At 40.9% G+C, this 15,675-nt stretch overlaps 1 protein-coding gene across 5 annotated transcripts in view; it reads left to right on the forward strand.

The window, feature by feature from the left end:
* HECTD4 (HECT domain E3 ubiquitin protein ligase 4) overlaps positions 1-15,675 on the forward strand; it is a 78,145-nt gene that overhangs the window by 53,521 nt on the left and 8,949 nt on the right. For 4 of the 5 annotated variants that reach the window (XM_064466016.1, XM_064466018.1, XM_064466017.1 and 1 more), the window contains exons 51-69: positions 213-349; positions 523-649; positions 1,222-1,359; positions 1,492-1,628; positions 1,818-1,978; positions 2,571-2,752; positions 4,178-4,383; positions 4,689-4,819; positions 5,050-5,255; positions 6,193-6,372; positions 6,650-7,953; positions 9,690-9,897; positions 10,710-10,933; positions 11,016-11,167; positions 11,376-11,482; positions 12,334-12,457; positions 13,280-13,470; positions 14,117-14,263; positions 15,421-15,540. In XM_064466016.1, coding sequence (XP_064322086.1) covers positions 213-349; positions 523-649; positions 1,222-1,359; positions 1,492-1,628; positions 1,818-1,978; positions 2,571-2,752; positions 4,178-4,383; positions 4,689-4,819; positions 5,050-5,255; positions 6,193-6,372; positions 6,650-7,953; positions 9,690-9,897; positions 10,710-10,933; positions 11,016-11,167; positions 11,376-11,482; positions 12,334-12,457; positions 13,280-13,470; positions 14,117-14,263; positions 15,421-15,540 — 4,182 coding nt within the window. Of the gene's footprint in view, positions 1-212; positions 350-522; positions 650-1,221; positions 1,360-1,491; positions 1,629-1,817; positions 1,979-2,570; positions 2,753-4,177; positions 4,384-4,688; positions 4,820-5,049; positions 5,256-6,192; positions 6,373-6,649; positions 7,954-9,689; positions 9,898-10,709; positions 10,934-11,015; positions 11,168-11,375; positions 11,492-12,333; positions 12,458-13,279; positions 13,471-14,116; positions 14,264-15,420; positions 15,541-15,675 lie in introns of those variants that run through there. The other variant, XM_064466020.1, reaches the window with a different exon arrangement.

Raw genomic sequence — 15,675 nt, forward strand, 5'->3', positions numbered from 1 at the left:
AGTGAGAAATTATCTTATTAGGGCTTTGAATGCAGTAAGATATTCTAGCTGATTGGATCAGCCAATTGGTTTTGCTACGTCAAAATGCATTACATTTCCACAGAGCGATTGATGATCATGGAATGCAATATATATAAAAAACATCATGGAATATTTTTGCATCATGCCTTCTAGTGCATTATGATCTCAGTATTTCCATATGTGTTTTGCAGAATATGACAGTGATACATCTTGCCACTATAAAATGGAATTAAGTTATGAGAATTTTATCACATCGGGCCCCGATCCTCATCCCCCTCCTATTGCAGATGATGAAAGTGATGATGATGACGATGATGACATTCCCCGGGTGAGGAACATGGCACGCTCTGCCTGCTGTAACTCCTAGCCTAAATACAGATCTTGTAATTCAGATTTTTAAGTTTTGCCACACAATGGGTTTTCCCTGCTTCCTTAAGGAAAATATAGCTGCTGTTAATTTTTCTTTCTTCTTGGTGTTCTAAACAACTTCTGTCTTTGTAGGAGGATCACTACGCCCTGTTGGTTAAAGCCTGGGAAACTAAAGTTTTCCCTACAATTAGAAGAAGGTTCCGTAATGAGGCTGAGAGGAAGTCTGGGCTGGATCAGATAAAAGGAGCTTTACAGTTAGGTATGGCTATGTTTATTTCTATGCACCTTGTTTTGTGTGATGTGCAATAAGTGTGAATGCCTGTGTTTCTTTTATGTTTTACTGTATTCAGGGCTGGAAATTTTAAATAAAAAAATCACTTGCTGTTTTCATCAAGTGTTTAGAATTTCGTTTGGGGTCATGATTTTTCTTTAACGCTTTTACTTAAGTTGGACTATTTAAATATGCTGTTATGTAGATAGAGAAATACTTAGGAATAATAGTTTGGGAAGAAACTATTTACATGCATTTTCTGTCTGTGACTATAGCAAGGCAAAACTTTTGAGGAACCCTTTAATAAAGGGAGATTTGTAAATGAATGCAGGTCTGGCAAGATGACGTGTTTGTGGGAAAGTCATAGTAAGAGCAAAGCAAGAATTCTGAGCCCTAGTGACAAGCATACAAGTGCATCTCAGGAAAGCTCCAATCCCTATCAGCCTGACTGAAAGAACGTTTAAGTAATTAGATAGCTCATCTGCTTAGGATGTTAATGAGAATAAGAACTTACGTCAAGTGGCTGGGGAAAATAACTAGCACTCCCTTCTGTCTTCCAGGAATGGTTGATATAGCACGACAAACCGTAGAATTCCTCTACGAGGAAAATGGTGGCATCCCAAGAGACCTGTACCTTCCTACTATCGAGGATATCAAAGATGAAGCAAACAAATTTACAATTGATAAAGTACGAAAAGGTAAGGCCAGCAAAAAGCATCTGGAGGGGAAAATAAAAGCTAAAGGGCTCTGATACTTGGGATCCACTTCATAAACTGTCAGTCTGAGGAAAATGCTGTACCTTAAAAGCTGTGTTGTCCCTTTCTGACCAGGTCTCACGGTGGTGACTCGCTGTCCTGACAGTAACAATGTTACCAGTAGTGCTGTTGGAACAGCTTTACCCAAGTTTGCTATTCGTGGAATGCTGAAGACATTCGGTCTTCATGGTGTTGTTCTGGATGTTGATTCAGTGAGTAAAGATGCATTGGGGGGGCTTTTAATGTATCAGCATCACGTCATGTTGCTGATGCAACATCAGCATCAAGCAAATATGATTAAGTGTACTAAACTGATTAGAATGCTGATTTGGTGCTCTTCTTGAAGGACAAAAATATTACCATTACTGTGTTTATTGACAGTGTTGGGTTTGGTGTTCCAGGTAAATGAATTGGTTCAAGTAGAGACATATCTCAGAAGTGAAGGGGTTCTGGTAAGATATTGGTATCCTATTGACATGTTGGAAAGGCCCCCTGCTGGTTATAGGAGGACTGCAACAAATGGATTGGTTACCCTGGATAATACCAATATCCAAATTCACAGGTAAAAAAAAATGTAGTTAGAAGGCATTTGTATTATCTGACTTGATCTATAGCATTTCCTGTAGTACAAATATCTACTGCAACCTTTGAGCAGTCGTAAACTTCTGAATCTTATTGTAGTTGTTGGATTCAAGATGGCAAAGATTCATGTTTTAACGGGTACTGGGGGGATTTTTTTGGTGGATTTTTTTGTTGATGGTTTTGTTCATTTTTTTTTTGTAATAAAGGAAATTGGTTATAATTGTCTTGTTGGAAGGATTTTACTTAGTCATGTGAAAGTGGTCTTATACATGCTGGTCTAACAGGTACCTTCCTTGAAGCTTAGCTTTCTTGTACCATCAGTCAGTTGCTATCTAAAAGCTGAAGAACTCTTTACTGACTTTGTGGAGAGTTGGCTTCTAATTCCTGTGCCTTAATTTCGTACCAGAACTAGATGGGCTGAGTGCTGTCTTAAGTGAATAATAAAGATTTGAGTCTACTTGAACCTTTTAAATAATTAGGTATATAGGTTTGGATTTGGGGCAGGCTGCTGGATATGGCTTATTTCTAAGTGTGGTGAAGCAATTTTATGTTTTGATGTTTGTGTTTTCTAGAGAGCTTTTGCGAAGTGAAGCTGCTCTGGCCAAGCTATACTGCCGCATGGCTCTCCTCAATATTTTTGCCCCCAAATCTCCACATATGTTTACTCGGCTGTTTCATATTCCCGCTATCCGTGATATCACTCTGGAGCACCTGCAGTTGCTATCCAACCAACTTCTTGCACCACCTCTTCCTGGTAAACACTAATTTTTATCACAGCTCTTTTCTGGTACAATGGTTTTATGGGGACAAAAAAAAAAGTCTAGTTCATTTGGCACTTATTGATTAATTTGTTAATAATGATGATATTTGGAAAAAAAAAAAGTCTCAATGGACTCCTGACCTTAATGATAGGGTACTAAACTGAAATTCATGCTAATGATCTAACTAAAAGTGTTCAAGAGAGTTCTGAGTCTCTCCTAAGATTCCATTCAGTGTGCTTCCATCCCTTTGTCATCGGTGTTCTTCTGTTTATTGGAGGGCGGGGGGATATCCATATGGGACACTTGTAAGCTATTGAGAAAGTTTTATAGTTCGAATCCAGGGTAGTAAAACTAAATGCCAGTTGGGTGTCTCAGTTTTCAAAATTCAACTCTTCTTCATTTCACAAAGTGGTTTGTCCTTTTCCTACTGGAATCACAGATCTGGTTAGAGAATGTATGTGCTGAATCATGGAAAAGAATCTTTGGCTAATTCAAGTGAGTGTTAACAAAGACAATTATCGTGACAAAGCTATTTTGCATGTAAAGAAATGTGTGTAATGTGGCTGGAGCATAAGGAGGAAGTAGGAGGTGCTAAATATAAGCTATTAACAATTGGAAGTAATTATTTACTGTTGGAAAGAATCCTGTCCCCTCCTCCAATTACTTTGAAACTTGGCTACCTCTAACAGATGCCGCATTGTAAAAGATCCTCTTGCAGGCTACAGCACTACTTTGCATGGCTTTGAGAATAATTTTACAAGCTTTTATTTAGTTTTTCCTCTTTAAAATATGTCTAATTCAAGTCTTGCTAATACATACAGTTTCCAAACTGGCATTTTGGTGAATTGCACACTCTGTGCACTGCACTTTGTTATTTTTTGACTTCTCCCATCAGTTCCAGAATGACAGCCATGAGATCTTGGGGCTTGCAACCCACTTGGGGCCACCTGGAAGCTATGTGTTCATATATGGGGAAAGCTTGAGAACAGATAAAGCCACTTTCACCTCATCTAGAATGAGTGGGGAAGAGAGCACTTCTGGTCACTTGTCCTCATTGTACTTATGCAGTAAACTGAAATATGCCCGCCTTCGTACATGGGACAAAACTAGGCAGCTGTGAACCCACAGCTCAGTGACTGGCAGACCGCCGTAAGGGTTGGCTTAAGGCAGGTGAAGAACACAGCTGGCATTTAGAGGGCCGTCCCATCTGCCACCATGTCAGGGGTGCAAGTCTAGTCTTGCGTGGATCCTTTCTACTGTTGACCTCAGGGAGGAGTTCTGCACTTGCTCAGGAGTGAAAATAGAGGCTTGTAATCTTCCAAGTGTGTTAAGACTTCTCTTTCCACCATCTGTTTCCTAGGCTACATAAACATGTTGAAGTGATCTCCAAATTTGTCCTATCTTACTTGTTATTACAGATGGAACAATCAGTTCAAGTTCTATTCTTTTGGCCCAGTCCCTGCAACACTGCATCCATTCCCAGAACTGTGCTGCCACAGACCTCTTCTACCAGGGCAATTCACAAGCCATCAGAGAGTGGCTTACTGTTGCCATTACTCGGACACTGCATCAAGGAGAGGAGAGTCTGTTAGATCTCACTAAACAGATCTGTTCCTTTTTGCAGGTAAAATACTTAGTAATGTTTTATGAGCAGTGTTGTTCCCCTTTCTAAGGAGCCCTTGCTTTATGAGTGATTCTAACTTCCGTAATGCTGTCCCTCACACTGAATTGTTTCTCTGGATGAATTGTATTCCTATTCTGATCATAGTGAGCACACTGAAAAAACAAGCAATAGCAATACTCCAGAGCATATTAAAGTGACGTGGCCTCGCACTGTGTCATTATTTGCAATGCTATATTTTATTTGAAAAAAGGAGGAGGTGGTTTGCTGCTGCTTGGGAGCTTTCATTATGAAATGTTATGTTACAGACGGCACCAGAACAGTTTCCTGCTGAAGAATTCCCAATTTCAGAATCCAAAGTCAATATGGATGTTAATTTCCCTGGGGCTGCATTTGTAATTGTGTCCTGTAAAGAAAGTCAGTCTGGATTCCGCAAAGAGTAAGTAAATTGAGGGACCAGGAGTGGCAAAGATTAAAGACATGCTGCTGAGCCTCTCTGAACCCTGAGTATGTAGATACTCATATTTTTTTTAGATTTTTCTCTTCTCAGAGTCTTGTTTTCTGGGTGGTGGGATAAATACCACAGTGTGTTTCATCTTTCTGTGATTTGGGTTGGGATTTTTAGTAGCTAGTTACAGTCTAACTGAACTGTTCTTGCTTTTTTCCTAGTTCATCCCTGTATAAAGCTCCTTGGGCTCGGGTGCTTGTCTATGGGCTTGGGCATAAAGTTAAAAGGAATGGTCAGTTAAACCTAATAGAAGCAGTGTGCTATCCTCGAGATGCCTCTCCAACCAACACAGGCCTAACACCTCCCCCAACAACCAACCAGTACCCTTCAGTGATCACCCCTACGGACAAGGTCCACATCAAACTAGGTAAGAAAAAAAAAAAAAGAAACCTTTTAACTGTATCCTCAGAAGTGAGACAACCATCATCATTGACTCTGTAAGACCTTCCTATATTGTCACCCATCCTGCCATTGGTTATGACAGCATTTTTGTACAAGGTATTAAGAAATGTGTCCCAGTAGAAACATGCAATCATGAAAGCATGGTTTTATAAACGTTGGAAGCAATCTGACTCTGATTTTGTTAGTTCTGTTAAATCTGTCAGGATCTGATTTTTTTCCCTATTTTTGTATTGCAGGAGTTCACAAAGCACTAGTTTTGAGTATTTCAGATTGGTGCTATTGCTGTTCAAATCGGTGCTAGTGCTGTTTGAGATGCTGTGTTTCAGATGGAGATTAATTTCTTCTTTTTGCTTTTGTAGGTGCTTGTAGGGCCCTTCAATGCGCAGAGTAATGTATACGCAGTATAGTAATACATAGGCCATTCCAGCCTCTCAAGCCAAAGCAATCGTTAATACTCTTTTTACTCTTCCGGCCCAAGGGAGAGACAGTGTGATTTATGTAGAGCAGTGAAGGTGACTGAGTGCAGTCAGCTCTTAAAACTTTCCATTGGAGGTCCTTAAGTTCTTTTGCTGAACTACAGCATCTCTGATGTTTTCCTCAATACTGATCAGACACATCATACTACAAATAAATGGTTTTGTGAAATTCCTATATGTATTTAGGTATGTACAGGTTAGAAATAATTCTATTTCATGTGCCATGTAAACAAAATATTATCTGTACATTTATAATTATACATCATATTAACTTATTATAGATAAACATTCCTATTCATTTATTACAAGGTACTTAACAGAGAAAATTCTCCCTTAGCATCAAAAAACCCTAAAAGATATGTCACTACTTCTACTTTACAAATGCCTAGAGTCATGATAAGTATTTTCTTTGACCTTTTTGCTTAGGAGTATCTCCTCCTCCTGGAGCTGTGTTGGTCTTGCATTCTCTTCCCCTTGAATTCCCCCTGGCAATGGCATTCACAGAACAGCTGTTAACTTGGAAATTGGAAGATGGGGATGGAAAATCAGAAGACGAGCTGGATACTATTCCTGCTTCAGTTCTCCTGCAAGTAGTGGAATTTTTAGGTGAGTGCAGTATTTACTTAGTAGAGAGCACCAATAGTGTGCTGGCTGAGATGGAGAGTTTGGGGGGAAAAAAAAAGAAAAATTACGGTCACAAAGTGTTTCTGGGCTCCTCCATTACAATGAAATTTTCTTCAAACTCCAGAAATCTTCTGTTGATATGCACTTATTGGAATAGCCTCCTCTTGTGCTTTTCTTCAGTGTTACTATTGCAGCTCAGGTTATAAAGCTACTAACATTGAAATACTGCTGACTCCCGTGTCTTGCCTTCCACACACAGGGAACTTTCTCTGGACAACTGACATGGCAGCATGTGTGAAGGAATTAATATTTCATCTCTTGGCTGAGTTGCTTCGCAAAATTCACAATCTGGAGCAGAAAAAAAATCCAGCAGGATTATCATCTTCTATTGCCCTTCAGCTAAATCCCTGTCTAGCTATGCTTATGGCCCTGCAGTCAGAACTTCACAAGTTGTATGATGAAGAAACACAAAACTGGGTGTCTGGCAATGCGTGCGGTGGGTCTGGCGTTGGAGTGGCTGACCAAGGCAGATTTTCAACGTACTTCCATGCTCTGATGGAAGTCTGCCTTGCTGTAGCAGAAGTAACCTTACCTATCAATATGAGCGTAACAGCTAACGTGGTGTCTTCAACAAGTGCCCCAAATCTTAGTGACTCTTCCTCATCATCTTCATCTTCTCCAGGACAGACACCACAGAGTCCAAGCTTGCTCTCAAAGAGGAAAAAAGTCAAAATGAAGCGGGAAAAGACATCATCTTCAGGCAAACGGTCTTCATCCAGAGTAGCTGAAACAGATGCTGCAATCCTCAGTATAGGAGGGAGCAAGCCTGAGGATATGTTATGGTTTCATAGAGCACTGACTCTGCTTATAATTCTCAGACACCTAACTAGAAAGGATCCACAAGGGTTGGGTGTGACAAATGATGCTGTAGCAGATGCTTGTCAAGCACTAGTAGGTCCCACAGCTCATAGCCGCTTGCTTGTCATTTCTGGAATACCAACTCACTTGGAAGAGAGTACTGTCAGAAGTGCAATCAGAAAGGCATGTAATGCACATGGTGGAGTCTTCAAAGATGAGATCTACATCCCTTTGCAGGAAGAGGATCCCAAAAAAATCAAGGACAAAGCAGAGGGAGGAGAATGCAGAACTGAACTGGAAAAACCAACTGTTTCAAGTAGTGCAGACAGTCTGGATATCAGCAGCTCCAGCAGTGTCACACCTGCCATGAGCGTTAGTGCTTCAGCATCTACAAGCCAGGCTTCCCTCTGCAGCTCGCAGGGTATATCTCGGACCGTTAGTGATATCTCAGTTGACCAGTTCCAAGCTGGACTGGAACTGGCCATCCCACCAGGATTGCTAGAACCCCATGTTGTTTCTAGCCAGGAGAGTTTGGATCTTTCACACTGCAGTACTGGAAGCCTTGGCAGCCTTGGCAGCCTCGGAGAACCACTTGACAATGTAGAAACAGCGTCTGTGTCTGATGTTGGATCAATGTACACAGTCACATCCCTGGACAACCAGCCGCTTCTGTCACGGCCAATCAAAGGTTTTGCTGTAGTGGAGGTAATAGCCTTCAGTCAGGAGAGGGTGCCTTTTGGGTCAGTTTTTTTCTGAAATAATCAGATCTGATACTAGTTTTTGGGTTTTTTTAACCTCTGGCTTTGAGAAATACCATACATTGTGATTTGTGTTTAACACTGCCGTCTGACTGTTAAGGAAAAAGTGTGCTGTATGTTTTCTTCTGTAAAGGTTCTTCTGCTTGACTGAGGACACTATTTGAATGATGGAGAGTGAAAAGTACTGTTAGCAAGGTGTAGCTCAGCATAGGTCATGCATGCACATTGACATACATTTATTCTGCTCCTAAGACTAAGGAGACTAGAAGTTCTCAGCTCGGACAGGACGGCTGAGCAACACAGAACTTCATACTCCGTTGACTTCCTCTGTATCCTTCACGGTCTTGTAAGCCTTCACTGTCCCTCAAAGGACAGAGAGGACCTAGTAGTGGAGTTACCAAGTAGCAATTTTAAAACAGAAGGCAGTGCTCTTGCATGTTCCAAGGTGTAGAGCTCATTGCCACAAGGTGTTGTGGAAGCCAAGGGTATAAATGAATTCATAAGTGATTAAGTTCATGGAGGATGTGCAAATTGGTAGCTATTAAGCACAGCAGTCAATGCAGCCTTCAGCTGAGGAAATCTTTAAACCACTCATTTCTGAGGCTGAGGGAATATGTAAAGGAAAAGATCTATTCACTTCCTCTTTCATGTAACTTTCTTCAAAGATTTGCTACTGGCCACTGCCGGAGATTAATTTAGAGATAGGTGGCCCATTGGTTTGACCCACAAAGCAATTATTTAATGTTTAATGACTACACTTTCACATATTTTAAACTATCTACAGATTCCTCTACAAAGTTACTTTAGAAGAGATGACAAATTTTGTTGATGTCTGGTTCCAAATTAATTTTTAAAAGCATTGTAGGTGGTTGTCATTGATACCAGATCACTGCAGGTTTTCAGCTATGCACAGGAACCCTTCTTCTCTGTTGTTACACTAACCGCTTGCTGCAAATTTATCAGAGGCTTGCAAAAGCACAGCCATTTCTGCTAGCCTGTGAATTGTTAGAGATATTTTCCCGTAGTCTGGGATTGTTTCAGTTTCCCTTTTAGAAGAAAATCAGCTTGTTCAGACAGAAAATCTTCAGTTGCTATTCTTAAGATATTAATTGACGTGAAGATACCAGAGTTGAAATAAACCATGAAGTGTGTACAGAAAGCTGTCAGCATATTCAGTGAAACCTACTCCAAGTCTGTAGCTGCTCTGATAATGATGCATGGTGGTTATTCTTGGAATCAAAGGAAGATATTGTTCCTGTTCCCAGTTTGTGTAGCTGAGACTTCAAGGCCTGTGCTAATTTAGATATTTCTTTCCAATTGGAGAATTGAAGCAAGGACAGCATGGTGGCAGATAACGACAGGTTACCCGTCTGAAACTTTCACCCTCTTCTCTGATATTTCTAAGGGCTGCCTCCAGACTAAGAAATGGAATAGCTGTTTCAGAGCTGTGCCTGATTAACTTGCACCATGGTGGTTTCAATAGCCAGATGTTCTTAGAAAGGATGTCTTCTAGGCTGAACCTGAATTCTGGTATCAAATTATTGATATAGAAGAATGTTAGAAGAGATGCAGTAGCGATTATCTACATGGGGAGGGGAGAAAGCTTAAGACCCAAATTCATATAAATGGATGTTAATTTGTTTTGTCAGAATTCCTATTAACTAGTTTTGTTTATTTGTACAGATAAGGTCAAGAGCTAAAATAGAGAAAATCCGAGCCAGTCTGTTTAATAGTAGTGATCTCATTGGTTTGTCAAGCCTGGATGGTGAAGATGAACTGATGGAAATGTCAACTGAAGAGATTTTAACTGTTTCTACTGTAAATCAGAGTTTATTTGACACACAAGGGAGCCCAGCACTAGAAGATTATTTCAATGATAAGTCAATAAAAGGTATGCGGGTTTCATATTGGCAAATACTCACTTGTATTGTGCATTCTTCTGGGACATAGAAGGGTCACATAGTCCTTGCTGGTGTGAATTCAGTATGACTCACTAATTGATGGGTGACAATGAGGGGAGCCAGGGAGTCATTTCAAAGCAAGTTTCTTCCCTCTCATCAGTTGGCAAGCAGCTATTTGCAGGCTGAACATTGCTCAACTGGCCTCACAGCTAATCAAACAGTAAAAAACAAAAAAAGAGAAACAACTCCCCACCAACCCAAAAAAACGATTGACTGAGTTGTTTAGTAAGTTGAGAAAATAGCCGCGCTAATAATTTGCCACTGAAACTGTTCAGGTAGGACAGCTGGTAATTTATATTCTGTAACAGTGTGAAACCTGTACAGAGCCTAGTATACCTGGAATGGGCCAGAATCCTGAATCAAGGAACAGGGGAGGATAATGCTTGCCGGAAGTTCAGCTCACTACTAGTTCAATTGATACGTGTCAGTGTGTACCTACACAATATGATTTCTACACTGGCATCATAAATAATCTACTTTTTCATTACCACTACAGTTCCTCAAATAATAATTACAGTATGTGGCCAAAACAGGAGAAGGCATTCAATTCTCTATAATAAATGAGGGTATTAGAGTGCAGAAAGGTCAGGTCTGCTAGTAGAATTTTCCTAAGTGATTTTCTCTTGGAGCAAGTGGCATGTGATACAATATTTTAGCTGAATGCAAAGTGTTGTTTTTCACGTTTCAGATTTTGTGACAGTTGTCATTGTATTTTGTACCATCTTGCATTTTTTTTTATTAGGTGAGAAATTGGTCCCAGGTGCTCGGGAAGTCCTCACGGAAATATTTAAAAGCTGCGTCCATTCTGAGCAAATGCTGAGCCTAACTCCAGCGAAACCCATTAAGGTTGCCGATATCTATCTTAGTAAAGAACAGATAAATTCTCAGACTCCTGGAAACCTCCTTCATGTGTTCTTCACAAATGTCCGCCCTCCAAAGAAGGTGCTAGAGGACCAGCTTACTCAGGTAGTGCTTTGAAAACTATTTTCAGCATGTTTTTGTGTGACTTAAATTGCATTGTGTAATTATTCACTTTCTGTGTTGGAAGATCTTAAGGAAATATGGTGTGCCCAAGCCGAAATTTGACAAGAGCAAGTACAACAAGGCGGGTAAAGAACAGCATCCTGTGAAAGTTGTGAGCACCAAGCGCCCAGTTACTAAACCACCTACAAAGGAAAAGTCTATGCTCAATAGCGTCAGGTTGGTGTCTTCAGCCTTTTGACAGTTGCGAAACCATCTGATTCCTCTTTAGGAATCCGGGTTTTTATTCCCGCTCCCTCTGTATTTCTGTGTATGGATTAGAGGAGGAAAATCCGACTTTGAGCCTGTAAAAGGTGTTCAAGGAATATTTTGGTTTCTTGAAGAGACAAAAGAAATCTTTCATCCTAACATTCACTTTGTCCCTTAGTCGAACAGCCTTAAGTGAGAAGAAACCTACTGTAAAGCCAAAGTCTCCTGAGAAGAGCAAACCTGAAGAGAAGGACCCTGAAAAGTCTCCCACAAAAAAACAGGAAGGTAGTAGCTGTGTAGAATTTGTCTATAGTATTACATTGTAGAAAAGAAATACGTTTTTTTTGTATTGGCATGCTTATATGACATCATGATAGATTTGGTTTGTCTTTCTTTTTAATGAGGCTAACTTAGTTTTTTTAAATAGTGATTTAAAATGCCGCTTTTATTTGTATATCTGTAAATCTGGACTCATCAATGTAAGTGAGAGCAAAGTGCTCGTGCAATTCATGCAACAGGGTGTGTAGGCCATGTGAGTACAGTGGGGTATTAGGATATCATGGGGTTGAACTAGGTGTTTTTAAATCATGTTTCTCAACTTGTAACTTAATATTTTGCCTTTATAAGAGGAAAATTGGATGAAAGAGAAGCTTCAGATGCCTCATAACTAGTCTACCCATAGAGGGAGACAGCTCAGCTATGCCATGATAGGGATTAGTTCCAGGGTCTTGCTTGATATTTCTTTCTGTAGTCAGGTGGAAGAGTGACTAGACATGAGCTTGGAGTCTGCTCTTCACTGTAGGAAATGCCAGGTTAGCTCAGAAAAGGGGAATTTCAGCATTCAGCAAAGTACGGATCCTTGATACCTGGTTAGATACGTTGGTGGGCTATTCCAGAGGGCAGCTGGGGGGGAGTTTGTGTCCTTAAGAGGAAAGAATGAGTGCTGCTTACTGAAGGCCAGGTTGGACCTGAGTAGTGTGATATTTAGAACTACTTGAGAAACAAGCCATGGTGGGATGGACAGACCGAGGAGAAAGCTGGCAGGTAGCCACCTCATTCACCGACCATTTTGCTATGCGGTGTGGAGACTTTATAGTAAGTCATTAACTATTTGATGGTCATATCTTTTCTGTCAGTTCCTGAGGAGAAGTATTTGACGCTGGATGGATTTCACAGATTTGTGGTTGACCGATCTAAACAGGATATCCGTAGCGTGTGGAGAGCTATTCTGTCCTGTGGATACGATCTACATTTTGAAAGGTAAATTTTGCAAATCCATTTGTAAAGGTGATACTGAGTAATTGTGCTCACTTGACCAAAAAAAAAAAACAAAAAAAACCAAAACCAAACCTTGATCCCAATTGTTCCTACTCCAAGGAGCTTTAACCAGTGTGTGAGTAACGTGCAAACTCCTATCCATGGCTGCAAGGCCTGTAGACACAATTTTTGCTTATTTTCTTAAAACATGCTTTAAAAGAGTCACTGTGCTGTCAGAATGCAGGTTCCTGACTTGTACACAACATAACTAACAAAATCATATGCTATACTGTCCTTACTAGCTTCCAAACTGTATAATAAATTGGCCTGATGAGAACTGTAGATCCATCTGGCCATCTCTGGTTTCCTTCCACAACAGATTTCTGTTCTGTGCACAGGGTAATTTTTTAAACTGGCAGTGTTAGTACTGAGTCAGTAGTAATGTAGAAGAGGGAACAGTTACTTCCCTGTTAATATTACACAGGGAGAAAGTCCCTTAAATGAATCCTCCTTATCTCCCTGTGTCAAGCCACAAGATAATTGCCACATCTCCTGCCCCTATATCCGCTTCAGAGCGTAAAGAAGGTAGCGCAGTAAGTAAGCTTAATAGGCAGTTCCTTTTTTTCCTTATTACTTAATAACAGTGAGGCAAAGTAGGTGATAAATCAGTTCTTATTCTCAAAACTGGAATTTTTGTAATGAAACAGCTCTGCTTAAGAAAAAGGGAGAGAAGTAGAACAAGTCACCTGGTGGTGTGTGCAACATGCTCTTAGTAAGCAGTATTGCAGTTGGGTTTCAACAGGTCTTCTGCCTTTTACGTTTCAGGTGTGCCTGCATTGATGCAAGACATGCTCAAAAAGCGTCCCGGAAGTGGACACTGGAAATGGACGTAGCCCTTGTGCAGTATATTAACAGGCTTTGTCGTCACCTTGCAATTACACCAGCACGACTCCATCCCCATGAAGTTTATTTGGATCCAGCTGATGCAGCAGATCCCAGAATTTCCTGTCTGTTGAGTACGTATAGGTTGTTTGCACTGTTTCCAGTGAAGAAGCTTTCTTCAATGGAAGAGCTGGGTAGTGCTTCTGAACAACCTGGCTGTGGCCCAGATAGTTGGGACATTCCTTTAGAGGCTGCAGATTGGAGCCTCTGTGGGCTGAGGGCGAACACTGAGTCTAGGTCCTCTCTCTCCTTGGGTGTGCTTGGGCACCGCGGTGCCTTTGGCAGCATTGTTAGAAACGCACTGCAACTGCCCCTGCTCTCTGAGCATTTCTCCTACATCAGGCTGGAGCAGAAAGGTACCTGGTGAGTTTAGCTTGCAGGGGAAGAAAGGTGGGATTTGAGTTCTGGACCTAGGCAGACTTTAGTCACCTAAATCCTGTTCTACACACTAAGTTCCTTTAAGAGGGCCTCCAGATAATGCAAATTCAGTGATGATGGGAGGTACTGGACTCGGACACCCAGAGACTTGAGATCCAGGAAGGAGCATCACGGATCATGGCTGTTCTTGCATCTTCAGCCCTCCTGTTGATGTGCAGGGATCAGGAAGGGCTGCTTTGGAAGGCAGCTGGTGTGGCTCCTGGACTGAATGTGCTGGGAAGATGGACTTTGCATTAGGTAGGGAATCTCTTTATCACTCTGACTGGATGTTTCCCACCTCAGATGTTCCTGTTGAAAGTCTACGCCTACGGTTTGCACTGCTTCAGTCTCTCAATACAACATTGGAGACGTTCTTCTTGCCACTGGTGGAGCTTCGGCAGACGGAGATGTACGCGAATAGTATTGCTGCATTACTGCAAGAGGCCAAAGGTCAGCTTCTCAGGGAACGTGGTGCCCTGAAAGGGCATGCTATGCACCGCACTGAATTTCTTAGTATATTTTGCAGAAGATTTTAATGCATGTATACACATGACAGAAAGGAAAACATGGAGGGGAGAGGAAAAGCGAGATAGTGAGTGGTTTCAGTGTGCTAATAAAGGCTTATTGGCTTAATTCTGAGCCCGATAAGCTGGCACATGGTCTGTCTGAGGTGAGAGCCAACAAACAGCCTGAACCCAAGGGCACTTCTCAGTGTTCGTAGGTTTTTTTTTTTCTTTTTCTTGTTTTTTAAAGGTGAGGGGGATTATTCTTGCAAGTAGTTAATAGACACTGTGCACCTTTCTTGACCATGGAGGGAGTTGGCCCATCTTTTCTGTCTGTGGGTGGCATTCAAATGTGCCTTTATCTTCTTGGGGGATCCATAAATTAAAATTCCTTGTTAGTCAACAAGCAGGAGATCGGGTGAAAGTCCTAGGACGTGTTGGCATCCTCATGGTCACTGAAGCTGTAGAATTAGAGAGATTAAGAAAATACTTCCTGTGGATCAGCATTTAAAATAGCTTTTACAAGCCTTCATTAGACAACAAACAAAACCAAGATTTAGGTCATTATGTTTCCCAAACTTGTTTCTTCTGAAGAAGAAGATACAGAATTCACCAAAGGTGTCAGTGGGTGTAAGTAGGCTTTTATAGTGGCCCAGCTAGGAAAAAGAAACTTGTGAACCTAATATGGTTTGAGGAGTGAGGAGTGTTCAGGGAGTTGTCTTTATTGAGCCCGTATTTATGGCGCAATGTGACAGCTCTATTTTTTATCATGTTTTGACAGTAATTCTAGAGGCAAGAAAACATCTCAGATTTCTGAAGGCTATTTGGCAAAGTGTTTCTGATTTACAGAGATTCTGGTGGAGTCTCTAGGATCTGTTTATATAACATTGGAATTGTGTTCATCAGTGTTCTGACCCAATGTGCTGCTTCCAGTAAACATTAGTAACAAATACTTAAAAAAAATATATATATTGAAGAGATGGATTAGCCATGTCTTACCTACCTAAAGGAGCTGAAGTTGTTATTGTACTGTTGTCCATTAGAGAATTTCAGAAAATAAGATGTAAAAGGATAGGATACTGACATATGTGTTTGTTTATTTAGGCTTAATCTTCTATGACACAAAGGTAACTGTAATGAACAGAGTGCTGAATGCGACTGTCCAAAGAACTGCTGACCATGCGGCCCCGGAAATCACCCTGGATCCCTTGGAAATAGTGGGAGGTACGGGAAACACTTGTCCTCTTCAAAATTCATTTTAATCCATTGCAACAAGTTCAGATCTGTTTTAACCAAGCTCAGATGCTTATTGATGCCAAATACTCTGAGTGTGGGGATTCTATTTCTTTCTCTTGTTTT

Source organism: Phalacrocorax carbo, chromosome 15, assembly GCF_963921805.1.
Source record: "Phalacrocorax carbo chromosome 15, bPhaCar2.1, whole genome shotgun sequence".
Taxonomy (NCBI): domain Eukaryota; kingdom Metazoa; phylum Chordata; class Aves; order Suliformes; family Phalacrocoracidae; genus Phalacrocorax; species Phalacrocorax carbo.